This window comes from Symphalangus syndactylus, chromosome 10 (assembly GCF_028878055.3).
Source record: "Symphalangus syndactylus isolate Jambi chromosome 10, NHGRI_mSymSyn1-v2.1_pri, whole genome shotgun sequence".
Classification (NCBI taxonomy): Eukaryota; Metazoa; Chordata; class Mammalia; order Primates; family Hylobatidae; genus Symphalangus; species Symphalangus syndactylus.
The window spans coordinates 122,314,609-122,329,485 of NC_072432.2; the positions used below are offsets into that span (position 1 = coordinate 122,314,609).

The 14,877-nt window shown below is 52.9% G+C and overlaps 1 protein-coding gene across 2 annotated transcripts; it reads right to left on the bottom strand.

Annotated features, from left to right (window-relative positions):
- Positions 1–92: 92 nt before the first annotated feature.
- Positions 93–14,427, bottom strand: DUSP4 (dual specificity phosphatase 4). Of its 2 annotated transcripts, none has more exons than XM_055295869.2 (4): positions 13,514–14,427; positions 3,761–3,906; positions 1,941–2,160; positions 93–1,046 (listed from the first exon to the last, which is right to left on the bottom strand). In XM_055295869.2, exons 1-4 carry the CDS (start codon positions 13,944–13,946, stop codon positions 661–663), a joined length of 1,185 nt encoding a protein of 394 aa, XP_055151844.1. In that variant the 5' UTR covers positions 13,947–14,427; the 3' UTR covers positions 93–660. The 2 variants fall into 2 exon arrangements, with proteins under 2 accessions (XP_055151844.1, XP_063467525.1); XM_063611455.1 differs by lacking the exon at positions 13,514–14,427 and adding an exon at positions 9,040–12,528.
- Positions 14,428–14,877: the final 450 nt, after the last annotated feature.

A 14,877-nucleotide genomic window follows, 5' to 3' on the forward strand; every position in this document is an offset into this window, starting at 1 on the left:
TCGGCATGCTATAGCGCTCAGCTGTTTGACATCAACATAAATATATTCTAAATCCACTGTCACTAGACTTTTTGTACTTACATACTCTGAAGAAAGTCTTAATAAATACTTTATTATTAAGCATAATTATTCACCTGTTGGTGACTGAGAAATGAAAACCACACCTTCGAAGATTTCTTTTAAAAAACGAAATTCCTTTAACTACAACAACGACAACAAAGGGACAAGTACACAGAACCAGGCACTTCTGGGAAACTTGTCTTCTCATCCCTTTGCCCTCCCTTCCTCCCCCTTTAGTAAAGCTGGTTGGGCACATTTGCTAGGATCTGCGGGTTTCATCACTTCAAGCCTTACTGCTTAAAAAAATGAGGTAAGAAATTTCTATCGGAAAAGTGAAACTGACACATAAACCAAACCAAGGTCTTCCCTGGCTGCTGCAGCAGCCGTTATTGCTCTAAGTTGGAGTGTTCTGTTTGCTTTTATTATGTATTTGGAGTCCTTATTGCCATTCTGGCTGGCCTCGTCGTTGGCCAAGGAGAAATGATGGGGAAGGAGCTCGGTCGCCTGCTCCCAGCTGCTCAGTCCCAACTTTCTGCCCGCAGGCGGCTCGTCCTACCCTTGCTGGGAGCCAGCTCTGGTTCTGGGGCCCCCAGGGCAGCTCTAACAGCTGGGAGAGGTGGTGATGGGGCTGTGCAGATAGGGCAGGCTGCTGGGGGCCGAGTGCACGCCCACGGAGACCGGAAAGCTGAAGACGAACTGCGAGGTGGGGGTGGCGGGTGTCTTGCCCCGCTCCCGCAGGGGTCCCGAGGGGCTGGCGGCCTCCGCGGCACAGGATGTGGCCAGCACCTGGGACTCGAACTGCAGCAGCTGCCCCATGAAGCTGAAGTTGGGCGAGATGATGCTGCGGCGCTGCTTAACGAACTCGAAGGCCTCCTCCAGCCTCACCCGTTTCTTCATCATCAGGTAGGCCAGGCAGATGGTGGCCGAGCGCGAGATGCCCGCCTGGCAGTGCACCAGCACGCGCCCACGGCAGTCCTTCACCGCATCTGCGGACAGGGTTCAACAGGTTAGTGCACGTTTCTGCAGACCCCAGCCCCGACCAGGGGCACCAGCCAGCCCCTGGGGTTGGGGGGGCTCTGAAGGAAGGACTAGCCATGCTAGACCAAGGACTGGAGAGGAAGAAAACCCATGTAGGAGGGTCTCTAGAATGCCCCCCATTCTGAGGTCTATTTTCCCGAATCACTATGCTGGAGCTGGTTAAATCCCATTATCTGTTCAAGGATTTCCATTTGCAGAAGCAAAACAGTGGGGTCCAGGGTGGTGGCTCATGCCTGTAATCCCAGCGCTTTGGGAGACTGAGGAGGGGGGATAACTTGAGCTCAGGAGTTCAAGACTAGCCTGGACAATATGATGAAACTGTCTCTACAAAAATACAAAAATTAGCTGGGCATGGTGGCGCACTTGTAGTCCCAGCTACTCCAGAGGCTGAGGCAGGAGAATCACTTGCACCCCGGAGGCGGAGGTTGCAGTGAGCTGAGATGGCGCCACTGCACTCCAGCCTGGGCGACAGAGCAAGGCTCTATCTCAAAATAAATAAATAAATAAATAAATAAATAAATAAATAGAAATAAAATAAAAACTGTGACTCAATGCTCCCTGTGTCTTCCTCTCCATCCAAAAACTCTTACCATCTAGGCACCGAAGCCATGCAAGGGGAAGGTGACTGGCTCTGCAAGCTAAGCCTGGGTGTAGGTCCATCTTCTCTCCTCCCTCCCGACCCAACATCCAATGTGAAAGCCTTCCCAATGAGGAAGAGGGGGAATGGGGACCCTTGGATTCAGTGCCTCCAATGTCCACTTTCAACCCAGGCTTACAGGGGTTCCTTCTCATCCTTCCCACCCGCCCTCAGACCCAGGAACCCTAAAGCAGGGCCAGCCTACCGATGTACTCTATGGCTTCCATGAACCAGGAGCTGATGTCAGCCTTGTGGTTATCTTCCACCGGGATGCACTTGTACTGATAGTGTCCTTCAAAGTGGTTTGGGCAGTCTGAGGAGACATTCAACAGAGCCGTGATGCCCAGGGCGTCCAGCATGTCTCTCCGGGCAGCATGGTAGGCACTGCCGAGGTAGAGGAAGGGAAGGATCTCCACAGGACCCCCCTGCACAGAAAGGGAAACAAAGGCCCCTGAATGACATGAGGGTAAAGTGCTTGGCACAGGGAGTGGAAGCTTGTCTGAGAAGAGCTTTCCTTTCCAAGCCCAGGAAGAATGCCTGCTGGGCCTGGCCCTCCCAGGCTCCCCCTGTAGCCTCCTGGAACTCTTGGAGGGGCGATGGGCCCAGTGGTACTTCTCCAGCCTTTGCCCTCTACTTGTGGGCAGAGAGGCCAGGGCAGGTAAAGTCTTGTAGGACTCTCCTGCACCTCCCCCATGGCAAAATAAGCGGCAGGACAACGCTGGCCTTATGGCACCATCTGTGACACTGAGTTTATATCTGCTAATCATCAAGCCATTTGCTGTGTGGTTTAGATACTTATTTGTTTTGATATGTATTCACCGGGCATATCAAAAACAGGTGTGCGGTGGCTCACACCTGTAATCTCAGCACTTTAGGAGGCTGAGGTGGGAGGATCATGTGAGCCAGGAGTTCCAAGACCAGCATGGGCACATAATGAGACCTCATCTCTCAAAAAATGAAGCTGGCATGATGGTGCACACCTGTAATCCCAGTTGCTTGGGAGGCTGAAATGGGAGGATCATTTGAGCCCAGGACTTTGAAGCTGCAGTGAGCTATGATTGCACCACAGAACTCAAGCCTGGGTAACAGAGTGAAACTCTGTCTCTAAAAATAAACAAATAAATAAGCTGATGCCCTCATGGCCGCACAGACAAGAGAAAGGATCTTGGTAAAATGAGGCAACAGTGGCTTAAATTTAGCACATGAGATGTGGGCAGCAGAGTCCATCTAACTCAAAGGGCTGGAGGGTGGGCTTGTAAGAAACACAGTGGCTCAAGTAGGTTTTCTTGGAGGAAGGGTAGGTGACCATCTATGTTCATTTGGCTGATACATGGGAGCAGCCTGCCTGTTGGGGCCCAAGATGTATTTCATGGCCTGCTACTTCAAAGGAGAATGACCTCAGCTTCCCAGAGAGCAGGTCTCCCAGGGCTTCTGGAGGCCTCCTCACTTGTCCGCACACCACGTTAGAGGCCAAGCCAGGGAGTCATGTCTTTAGATTTTTTTCTTAGGAGGATATTTAGAGAGGGAAGGGGAAGATTTCCAAGGAGTAAACAGGCCCTACCTAACATCCCACCCCAATATTCAGGGTTCACCGCATTCTCCCCAGATTAAGGCATAACATTCAAAGACTTAAAAAAATCTCAGGATTGGATGCAGTGGCTCACGCCTGTGATCCCAACACTTTGGGAGGCCAAAGCAGGAGGATCACTTGAGGCCAGGAGTTCAAGACCAGCCTGGGCAACATAGCAAGACCCCCCCCCCCCGCCCCATCTCTACCAAAAACCTTTTAAAATCAGCCAGGCATGGTAGCGCCACCTGTAGTCCCAGCTACCAGGGAGGATCCCTTGAGCCCAGGAGTTCGAGGCTGCAGTGAGCTATGATCACACCACTGTACTCCTGGGTGACAGAGCAAGACTGTCTCAAAAACAAAGACAAAAAACACCTTCAGAACTCTGAAAAGAAGGCATCCACTGGCCCCTAAGCTGTCCCTGCCCCCCACTTCCAAGCCCTGCCCCCCAAGTCTACCTGGTCGTGTAGTGGGGTCCCACAGGAGCTGCAGCCCAGGTCCAAGGGCTCTGTGGCGCTGGGGGGAACCGGGGGTGGGATGGCTGCCAGGGCCTTGGTTTTAGAACAGAATTCTGGGTACTCGGAGGAAAACCTCTCATAGCCGCCTGTAAAGGAGAAAGAAGCTCAGGTTAATGGGGTCACTAAGCCAGCAGGAAGTCAGAAAGAACTCGACTCCTACAGACTCAGGCGGGCTGCTAGGAAGGCAGGGGCTGGCGTGCTCCATATTGGCCACTAGGCGGCGTTGTGGACCTAGAGAATGGCCATGGAGCGGTTTCCAGAGATGGAGAGGACACACTTGCCAGGACTGCAGCAAAGCTGGAAGGATAAGCTTTATGGACAAGACTTGGGTTAGAGAGGTAGACATACAAAGGAAGACGTGCAGGGGGATGTGCAGAAGGGACTCTGTGGAGTAGCTCCTCAGGACAATGACAAAATAGAGAAGGAAAGGTCACGCTGGGCTTCCAAGGACACTAAGTACCTGTAGAGACACCTGCCACCCGATTCCAGCCCTTCCTTGGGGGAGGTTCTCCAATGTGAGAAAGAAGGAAAAAAAATGACCCTGGTACAAACTCTTCTGGATCTCAGCAACGGAACAGATGTCCATTGCACATCCTCATGAACAGCTGTTCCGTCACCTAGAGGCCAGAACAAGAGGAAAATGGGCTTAAATCTAAATAAACCCCTCATGCTATGTGCAGGTTTGGGGCAAGGGAGAATTTTCAGACCTGAGAGTGGGTAAGCCCTGGAATGGTTATCTGTGGGATCATCTTCCAGAGAAAGGAGATCTTTTAAATAAAAGAAGAAGATGATAAATGGCCAGCTGAGCTGGGATAGGGTGAGTGCTCCTATCCAGGAGGGGTGGAGGCAGGGAAAGGCCACAGGGAGGCCATCCAAAAAGGCAACTTTTCAAGCCCTATCTCTGGCTTTCTTGTGATCTCTGGGACTTCCTTTTGCGGCCAACTTCCAATCCACAGTGCTATCAATGGATGCCCCTGCTTTTATTTTTATTTTGCAGTTTCTGTAGGTCGAGAAATGGATTCAATTGATTCAGTAGCGCCTGTGCGTTGGAGAACCACCATTCCAACAGACCCATTCAACTGACTCCAATGACAAGATGGCCGACGGTCCCGGATGTCGCTACCTTTGCGGTCTTCATGACAGTGACATAGGACCTCTGTGCCCTAGGGCCATTCATAGAAATTTTCCAATGTGCAGACATGTGACGGTGAGTCAGTCACTTGCCCCAAATCCCAACCCTAAAGACTGCTTCCTACTGAGAGGAAGGAAACGGTTCTCTACCACGTCATAAGGCTTATAGAAACAGGGCGTACATTTTTTCCTCTCTGACCAGAGGCTTCTCTATTCCCCTCCTCTCCCTCCCTCAGGATATAAATGGATCTCTCTCTGGTCACAGGCCCTTGTTCCTGCTGAGTCACAGTGACCAGCCTCCCTGGATGGAAAACCTGCTGGTGGGGCTGGTACCGTCAGCCTCGGTCATGCTGGTGGCCTCAGCAGCCACCTCATCACAGAAGCACCCCCTCCCTCCCATCATAAACCCCTTTCCTTATTCGGCTGCCACCACTGCTGCCCAAAATGCAGTAATTAGAGGATGGGGGAAGAGGAAGGAAATATCTGTCTGCAGCTGAAGTCCTTCAGGGGCCTCTGTGATGGGAAACTTCAGTCCATGCTCCCTTTCAGAGAAAGTAGAAGGGAAACTCTTCATTAACAGAGGTTGAGCACTTGTATTCCAAGCCATCACTTGTTACTCTCTATATATACTTCTCTAGGATTTGCAAAAATTCTAACTACATGATTCTTTTGTCTATTACATAATTTGAGCTATTAAAACACATTTTAAAACGACATGTTAGACACAGGTTGTGTCCTACAAAAACTCACCACCAAGACAGACAAGCTGTCGCCTGCACTCGAAAGTGAATGGTTGGGTGGCCCAGGAGTGCCAGGGCAGGCCTCATGGTCACAGAGCAGAGTGGTCCTTGGGGCTGGAGAAGCAGGAAGAGCCCAGAGCAGTTGAGAGGATGTTGTCTCCATTGCTGAGGGTATGGAACAGGGCACTGGAGTGAAGTTCCGGAAAGGGCACAGGCTCTGCCATGAGGTTGCACCCCACACTGAGCATGTATCACCTGTGCAGCCCGGGCCTCCTGAACTTCTCGGAGCCTCCTCCTCATCTGTAAGTGATGAAAGTCCCCTGCACAGAGGCCTTTGAGGACTGGCCCCAACAGCCAGGCTCTGTGCCTGGCATCAAGGAGACAGATCACGAAGTTTTCCCTTCTCGGTGTCTACATGGAGGGATGCCCTTGGGTGCCCTCAGCAGAGATCCTCAAAGGCCAAAGAGGAATCAGGGACAGGGTAATGCTGCTAAGGTACTGGGTAATGCTGGTAAGGTACTGGGCATTTAACAGCCTGCTCTCCCAGAAACCTGTCTCTTGGTTTCCGGAGACCTCCAGACCTCCATCTTCTCTCCCAGGCATGGCCATGGCTGCCACTCAGCAGAACCCTTGTGAGGGACCTGGCACCGGCTGCTGGCCACGGAGTGGTGTGGGGGGCAAGGAGGGCCCAAGTGACCCATTTGCTGGGGAACAGGCTAGATCTGGCCTGAGGGGGTCGTTCGTCATCTCCCCCAGGCTGATTGCAACTGTCTGGAAAAGGCACCATTAGAAGGCAGCAGAAAAATGATTACGGAAAAGTCAGTTCCCTCTGAGGGAGTTTTAAAGAACAAGCAAAAATGAACAAGGTGGGCCGGGCGCGGTGGCTCACGCCTGTAATCCCAGCATTTTGGGGGGCCGTAGTGGGCGGATCACGAGGTCAGGAGGTCGAGACCATCCTGGCTAACACGGTGAAACGTGTTACAAAAAATTAGCTGGGCGTGGTGGCTGGTGTCTGTAGTCCCAGATACTCGGGAGGCTGAGGAAGGAGAATGGCGTGAACCTGGGAGGTGGAGGTTGCAGTGAGCCGAGATCACACCACTGCACTCCGGCCTTGGTGACAGAGTGAGACTCCATCTCAAAAAAAAAAAAAAAAAAAGAGAACAAGGTGAAGAAGCAAATTCGCTCAAGGGGCAGGAGCACTGGAAGGTTCTTGTCCCTGACAGTGGTGGCCAGCTTTTGGGGGTCTGTGGCTGGTTTCACAAGATGCCACACTAAAGGCAGTTCCTTCTGGTGGGCCCTGGACTGTACTCAGGCCAGCACTCATGGGTGAGAACTATGTGTTCTGGGCTGGTGGAGCCCGGAGGACACAGTGAAGGTGACGCGGGAGGATGCATGCAAGTTAGCATTTATCCATCGGTGGAAGAAGCTGCTCAAGTCCACCCCCCACAGGGCCATGCCCCAGTAAGTCATCTCTGGGTGTCAATCTATGCCACCTCTGCCTTCCACCCCTTCCTGGTGGGCCCTTCTCCAGGGGGCACTGCCTGCAGGTTTCATCAAGTGAAGACAGACTTTTCATGCAAAAACAGAACTGATCCAAATAGGGCACTGCTGATATTTCACCAAACTCTGCTTCTATCCATTGGTTTCCTAATCCAGGCTGTCATTAAAGAGTCATGACCCACATTTTTAAAATGGAATACAATAGAATAGGAATTAGGAGGATGCATTGCCCTTAAAGAGGATATCATTTCATGGAACTTTTGTTCAGATGTGCATGTATCCCTCTCCTGGGTCACGATATAAATTAAAATGTGTTTCTTACTGTGGGTGGGGTCAAACGAGATTATTCTAAGGCGACTTCCAGTCAGTCCCTCCTACCCATCCCCGAATCCATGCAAGTACTACAGCTACAGCTCTTTCGAGAGCTAGATTTACATCACCAAGTTTTATCCCAAAAAATTATGAAAGGGAAAGCTTCTCCTCATTGTCTACAAAGGGGCTGGGCTCCATCCCGTGCCCCTAGCAGGTGTGCAAGGAGAATTGGAGACAGATCCAGGTGTAAGTCCATCTCGACTTGTGGAACTTGGACAAGTATGTTCTCTCCTCAACTCTGGTTTTTCCCACTCTCAAAATGTAAGAATTTCTGATTATAATGATCTTTACGTTCCAGTATCCTCTGCTTCTAAATATCCAGGATCTACTTATTTGCGGGTCAGTTTTGCCAGCTCTGAGGCAGCAGGTGCCCAAAATCTGCATTTCTATCTCTTGAATAATTTCATTGTCAAATGTGCCATTCTGAATGAATGAATTCTGTTTTTCCTATGCCCTTTGAATGTATGAAATGAATGTATTGAACGTGTCTGTGTCCTACTGAATGCAGTTCCATAAGAGATTTCTTACTAATTTCAACCTGTTTTTCCCATGTCGTTATTTAAGAATATATTTTCTATTCCTAAATCTCTCATTTTATCACCTTTATTTTACAATTTGAAAGTCTGGAAGAAAAAAAGGAGTGTGATTTTCATCAGACTTAATTGAAGAATAACTCCATCTACGGTTCAACTCCGCCGTGCCTTGTCCTTCTCACATCCGCAAACACGGAGGCAATTTTCAAAGTTTAGTGGAAATGAGGACCCCTCATCAGAAGCTCTCCACTGCACTCCCCCATCCCTTGCAGGAGTAGGAGATAATGTATGTAAAAGTACTTTACAAAGGGCAGATTGATGTAGCGCTGATAATATCACCATAATAGGACTGTTAATGGGATCTGTGATGGGGAAGACTGTCCTTTGGTGGTGACTATGGTCATGGATCTTTTTTTTTTTTTCCCCAGACAGGGTCTGTCACTCTCACTCTCTCACCCAGGCTGCAGTGCAGTGGCACGATCATGGCTCACTGTAGCCTTGACTTCCCTGGGCTCAAGGAATCTCCTTGCTTCAGCCTCCTGAGTAGCTGAGACTACAGGCACATGCCACCTTGCCCGGCTAATTTTTGTATTTTTTGTAGAGACCAAGTTTGCCATGCTGTCCTGGCCTCAAGTGATCTGCCTGCCTCAGTCTCTCAAAGTGCTAGGATTGCAGGTGTGAGCCACCACGCCCGGCCTTGGTCATGGATCTTAATGTGGCTGCCACTTTTTCCCCATTATGCCCCCAACACTCAGAATAGTGCCAGATCCCAGGCAGGGCTCATGGCCTTGCTCTTGCCAGAAAAGTCATGCTCTTGCAAGAAAGTCTGGGGTTGTTTGAAGGCCATTTGCCTTTGGGAACTCTACTTTATGTGACTGTTGACTAAGTAAGCACCTATTAAATGCTGAGCTGTATTTAAAATCCAACTAAGTGAACTTCTCACCTTGAGACTCTGAACACAGACACCTGGACCTTCCTGCCAGCTGGCTGACACCTAACGCTGTGCTGGGGGCTCGAACTGGTTTGCAGTCTCTCCCAGTCCTCTTGGGCGATCTGCTATGTTCAGCAAACTGGCTTCCGTTGGAGTGAACTTTTCTTCCCATCGTGCTTCCTCTTTGTTAGCCGGGAACTGCCTCCCCGTAAGGAAATCAGCTATCTGGTTTCAGATGTTCTGATTTTTTTTCAAGGAATTTCTTGGCTCAGTAAAGTGGCCACCCTTTTTCTCTCCCTCATTTTTCTGAGCAGTCCATTTTTGTGGGTGGAGCCCACCTCTCCTATAACCACCCAGGATAAGCCCAAGGAAGTTGTGACGGTCAAATTTCACTCTCAATTTACACCTACATCTGTCTTTAGTTACTTTTGTTAGTTGGAGACATCCAATGTAAATGATGCCTAACATAGTGAGTTTGCTTCATTGTAAAAAATCACCTGTAAGACCTAGCACTTACACTTCCAATCCTTGGCTGTCATGGGCATTGTATTACATTTGCAAGCAGAAAGGCTATTATATTTGCAAGCAGAAAAGCTAGTCATTTTCCCTTTAGGTAGAAAAGGTATGCGATATTGACATCCCCCAGAGCTGTGCTGTTTGATGCCATTGCCCTCCTGGGGAACTGAAGACAGAGATAGCAATGGTGGTGCTAGAGAGAGAAAAAACAGAAAAATGTCACCAGAGTTTCCAGAGCTGTTAATTGTGTCCCTCTTCCCCCACGTTCATCAGTGGCCTTAGTGACTGTTTTCTACAGAAAGGGTAATATCACGGGCTGTATGGTCAGGCCCTGGGCTATTGGATGCTATCGGGTACTATAGGGTGAGTGGAAGGAGAAACTGGAATATCTAGATGATCTTCCCCATTTCTCGGACAGCTCCAGGACAGCTTTTAAATTAGAACTGACAAAGGCTGAGGGAAGTTTTAGGTAGATGGAAAGGAAGGTAATGTTTTTGTACCTGAAATCTTTTTGCATAACAGACTATTTTATTATTTGAGGTTATTAAAGGCAAATAACAGGGTAAGAAAAAGCTCTTTTTGTCTTTCTCTAATGACCAGGGGAGTCTCAAACTCTAATCCAAGGATTTATGAATGAGAGAGAAAGGGATTTCAAGAAGTGTATTGTGATAAAATCGAAAAACTAAAATTTCCAAACTGACCCTAAAAATGCCTTACAGGATTTTAAATTAAATGAGTTTTTAAAAAATTACCCCACTGGAAATCCTTTACTAGCAAAGATAGAAAACATTAGATTTTTCGTTATTGCTTTTAGCAAAAGTCAGGTAATCTGAGGAAATGTAAAGACTAGGCTGTACTTTATTGATATTAAGCGAAGTTTACCTCCTGCCACCTGCATGGAGTAACCAGTTCAACATGGTTGAAGTAACCCTTCAACGTGGCAGAAATAGAAAAACTGAATTTTAAAATGCAATTAATTAAGAGAATTAGATAGCTTTGGCTGGAAATGCTACTATCACTTCTGAAAATATTGTTGCTTTTATTGCTTCCCCTAACCCCTCCAAGAATGGCAGACACCAACCATCAGGCCTTCCACTGCCTTCCTGTCCTGCTTTACAGACATGCACAGGCACACCTGAAATGAGATATACATACATTCCCTCGCTGGAAAATAAAATGAATTACTCCACTAGGAAACACATTCTCCAACCCTTCACCAATTCAGGCATTTACTAGAGATAATCTAAGGGGCTTTTTCTTCCTTTGCTTCTCAAAATTCCCCTTTAGGTCTCAGCCCCAGAGCCCCCTCCCGGGAAACCACCTTTGCTCCACTGCACTGGCTTCCAGGCATGGAAGGGAGGTGTATCTGGAGGCCTGGGAGACACCTTGATTTCCTTCCCCAGCCCCTTCCCGCAGAGCTGTGGGAGCAGATACTGACTTTTTCCTTCTGACCTCTCTAGGGATGCCTTTCCATTAGAGGGCAAAGAGGAAGAAGAGGAACTGGGTTAAAGATGGCCTCTGCTGAATACATATGTCAAAATCAGCTAAGCTAAACCGAATAGGGCCCAGTTAACCTCAAAGATGTTCACCACCACAACAGAGCAGGCTGGAAGATTCCCCCATCTCTCAATTTTAGGTGCTTGCTTCCAAGGGCAGGCTCCCTTTGGAAGCAGAAGCTGAACTTCTGGCTAGGAGGGGCTATTCCAGAAGAGACCGAAGCTAAATCTGTGGCCCAGGCCTGCACACCTCCATCTGCAAGGATGTCCACTTTGAGATGCAGAAGATGATCCTCCCTGCCCGCATCGGGGCCGACTACGAAAGGCAGTGCAGGCTCCAGGAGGAAACAGCCCTTAAAGTACTTCTCTTCCGTTGGCCAGGCACCTCGCCACCCACCAGAGGGCTGTCATTTTACCTAGAGGCCTGTACTACCCAGTCACCAGCCTCGCCCCGAATCTCCAGGGCTCTCGAATCGGTCTGGCTGGGGAAATAGAGGAGGTTGGGGAGGGAGGCCTCTCAACAGGATTCACGAGGGACAGGGAAATGCCGCGCGCCCTGGGGATAAACCTTAAAAAATAATCCCTCTCTCCCCGGGAGCAGGCCCTAAGTGGCTGCACCCCCGGAAGCCCAAGGGCCGAGGTCCCGGAGCTGCCGCTCTAGGGCGGTCCCCTCGAGATTTCTTCCAGGAAGGAAAGCAAAACACAACAAAACAAATCCAGACTCCACGTGGGGCTGGAACCCAGTCCCAGCCCTGCTGTGTTCTCGCGGGTCCCGGGTTTGGAGGCCAGCGAAGGAAGGCGCGCCCGCGCTCTCCATCGGGGGGACTCGAGGGCAGCGCCGTGCGGGGAACATCCCGGCCAGCCCCGGCCATTCGAGGGGACTTGCATCCCAGAGGAATTGCACTCGTCTCTCCCACCAGCGCCGACAAGCTCAAACAATGGCGCGGACGCCCACCCTGGTGGCTTAACCAGGACCTGGTCCCGCTCAGCGGCCAGGCCTTCCGGGGCAAGCCCCTTCCTGGTACTTTCTCTTGGAGCGCTTTGGGGAGAAGGGAGGGGGACTGGGCTCATTTGGAGGAGCAAAAGACAGCCCTCGCGGAAAAAGAAAGAAAAATCAGCAAAATCGCCTTAGCAGTTCATCCAAAGGTCAACAGCAGCGTTTCCCCAGCAGCTGACAGGTCAAATGGGCAGGAAACAACTGCGGAGAACAAAGCCCCCCGCTGTTCGGCAGGGGCGAACCCGGCTCCTCCGCACTGAGCAGTTTTGTTGTGCTTTTTGGAGGAGAGAGGTTTCCACCCCCTTTCCAGCTCCCTTCCTCCCTGGTGGACAGGTCGGAAGAGGAGCGGAAAGGAAAGGAAGGGAGGGAGGCTGCGAAGGCGCCTGCGGGGGGAGGAGCGGCTCTTTGATGGGTGTGTGCGTGGGGGTCTGAACTGCCTCCCGGGCTCGGAAGCGCAGACCCTACCCGCGCGAAAGAATGCGCGGAATGCGGCGGCGGGAGGCGGGGGCGCAGCGCGGCAGGGGGCGCCCGGACCCCACGCGCCTTGCCCGCTCCCCAGACCGAGGGCCGCGGACCCTCCCGGAGCTGCAGGTGTGGCGGGCGCCCGGTCTCTCCAGGGACTCGAACAGCACGCGATTTTTCCAGGATTTCCGACTACCAAATGTGACAAGACAGCCCCGCCGCCGAGAGTTTCGCCAGGGCTCGCTAAAATCCGGCACGCGCCGCCATCAGATAGTCGAAAATCCGGGCTGAACAAAAGGTGGTCATTCTCCGCTGCCCGGATTTGCAGGAGCTAGAGGACAGGTTCCGCCTGGCGTCCCCCAGATACCCAGTCCTTCAGGCTCCCGCTTCCAGAGCCTGGATCTAGCCCGGGACGGGGATTGGCCACCTTCCAAGCTGAGCTCGGAGTTGGGCAGCGGGAACGCAGATACAGATCGCTCTACACAGTGTGTGCAATCCAATCTCCCTTTCTGCATTTGCCAGGGTCTTGTTTTCAGTGAAACTGGCAGGGCCAATTGTACCTCGGTGCCTACTCCTCTTCACCCTTTTCTCTACCTCTTGGATTCTCCCGGTCCGGCTCAGTGCAGGGCCCCAGCACGCCAAACCAACAGACCTATCTTGTCCCCACGCGCCCCGTGGTACTTGGAAACTGTTCCCGGGACGCAAGATGGACCTCGCAGAGGAGTCGCTTCATCCTCGAGGCTAGGACCGTTAGTGTCAATAAACGGGGCCTCGCTAGGACCGTGCGGAATTCAGGTGACCTGAGGAACCCGTCCGCACTGTCCCTGAGGACTTGAACCTCGCACTTGCACAGAAACCTTGCAAACCCGTACACACCAACACACACAAAGGGGCGCGCGGGGATCCCCGCAACCACGAATCACGCCGGGGACTCCTTCCCATGCCAATAAGGCGCAGGCCGCCAAGACTCCCTCCATCTCCCCCCCTCCAGCTAGCGCCCGGAGCCCTCGTTTACCTTTGAGCAGGCAGATGTCGGTGCGCTCGGCGTTGCGGCGCAGCGCCTGCACCACCAGCGACACCGTGCTGTCCTCGCGGAGGCTCTCGGCGCGCGGGCTGCGCTCGTCGTAGACGATGACCGCCGAGTAGAGGCCAGAGCGCAAGCGGGAGCGTACCTCCTCCTCGGCGGGCAGGATCTGCTCCAGGCTCACGGAGCCCTTAGCCCGCCGCCGCACGATGGTGTTGCAGCGCACGTTGACCGAGCCTCGGATGTAGCCCGCGCTGTGCGCCAGGAACGGTCTGCAGTCCAGCAGCAGGCACTTGCCGCCGCTTGGCAGCCCCAGGGTGCCGTGGCTGCCGCTGCCGCCCGCGCCGCCGCCGTTCTCGTCCCGGTTCATCAGCCTTTTGAGCACACTGCAGTCCATCTCCCGCAGCTCCTCCGTCGTCACCATGGTCGCCGGGAACCGACGCGGCGGGGCGCGCGAGGAAGAGAAGGGCACCCGGGCCGCCTAGGCTGCAGAAAGGGGCGGGCGAGAGCTAAGAAGGGACGCCTGCAGAAGTAGCCGCAAACTTGGTCCTCAAGGGCTCCCGCGGGCGAGCCTCTTCTCCCCGGTCCCCTTCCTCCCGCAGCCTCGCGGTCACATAGCAGTCGGAGCGGCCTCGGGCGCCCAGCCGGGCGGCGCGCAGAGCGGAGGGGGAGGCGCCGGTGGAGGAGAGTGTGTTTACGAGAGAGGACCGCAGACTCTTTTCGGCGGCGGTCTCCCGTGTATTTTTGCCGGTCGCGCGGCTCCTGTCGCCACTGGCGCCGGCGCTGCCGCTCCCCAAGCTCCCCCGGCGCTCAGCGAACTGCCCCAGCCAGAGTTTCCTCCTCGGCTTAGAGATTTATTAATGCTCCTCCGCGCTCCCGGGGGAGGGGGCGCTAGGTACTACCCCGCCAGGCCCCGCCCCGTTCCATTCCGGGCCCCGCGCCGTCCCCCGCCCCCCGCGCTGACTCCCCGCCCCCTTCTGGCCCCTCCTCCCACCCCCTCCCCGGAGCTTGAATGGAGCGCGGCCGCTGGCTCCCGGTCACGGGAACTCGACGTCACAAAGAGCGGAGTAAACAGGGCGCCGGGTGCTCGCCATCAGGCCCATTCATAAAACCGAGGCCGAGAGGAAGAGGGAGGCGGCCTCCGACCCGCCGCCAGCGGCGGGCAGCGCCTGGACTTTGTGAACGGAGCGCGCGGCGCCTTTCGCCGTCTGCCCGCGGGCCTAGCCTGTGCCGCGCCTCCAGCCCGACACCGGCACCTGTGCAGCCGCTGCACCCCGCCGCTAGGCGGGCGGCGCCAAAGGAAATAGCCGGCTGAGGAGGCCAGGGCTCGGGTTTGAGCTTTCATCCCTTGGCAC

Excerpts from the sequence above, each read along its gene's own strand:
- DUSP4 (XM_055295869.2), bottom strand. The coding sequence starts at position 13,946 with ATGGTGACGACGGAGGAGCTGCGGGAGATGGACTGCAGTGTGCTCAAA. Across the intron at positions 3,907-13,513 it reads CGACATCTGCCTGCTCAAAG|GCGGCTATGAGAGGTTTTCC; the intron begins GTAAACGAGGGC and ends TCTCCTTTACAG. Across the intron at positions 2,161-3,760 it reads GGACCCCACTACACGACCAG|GGGGGTCCTGTGGAGATCCT; the intron begins GTAGACTTGGGG and ends CTTTCTGTGCAG.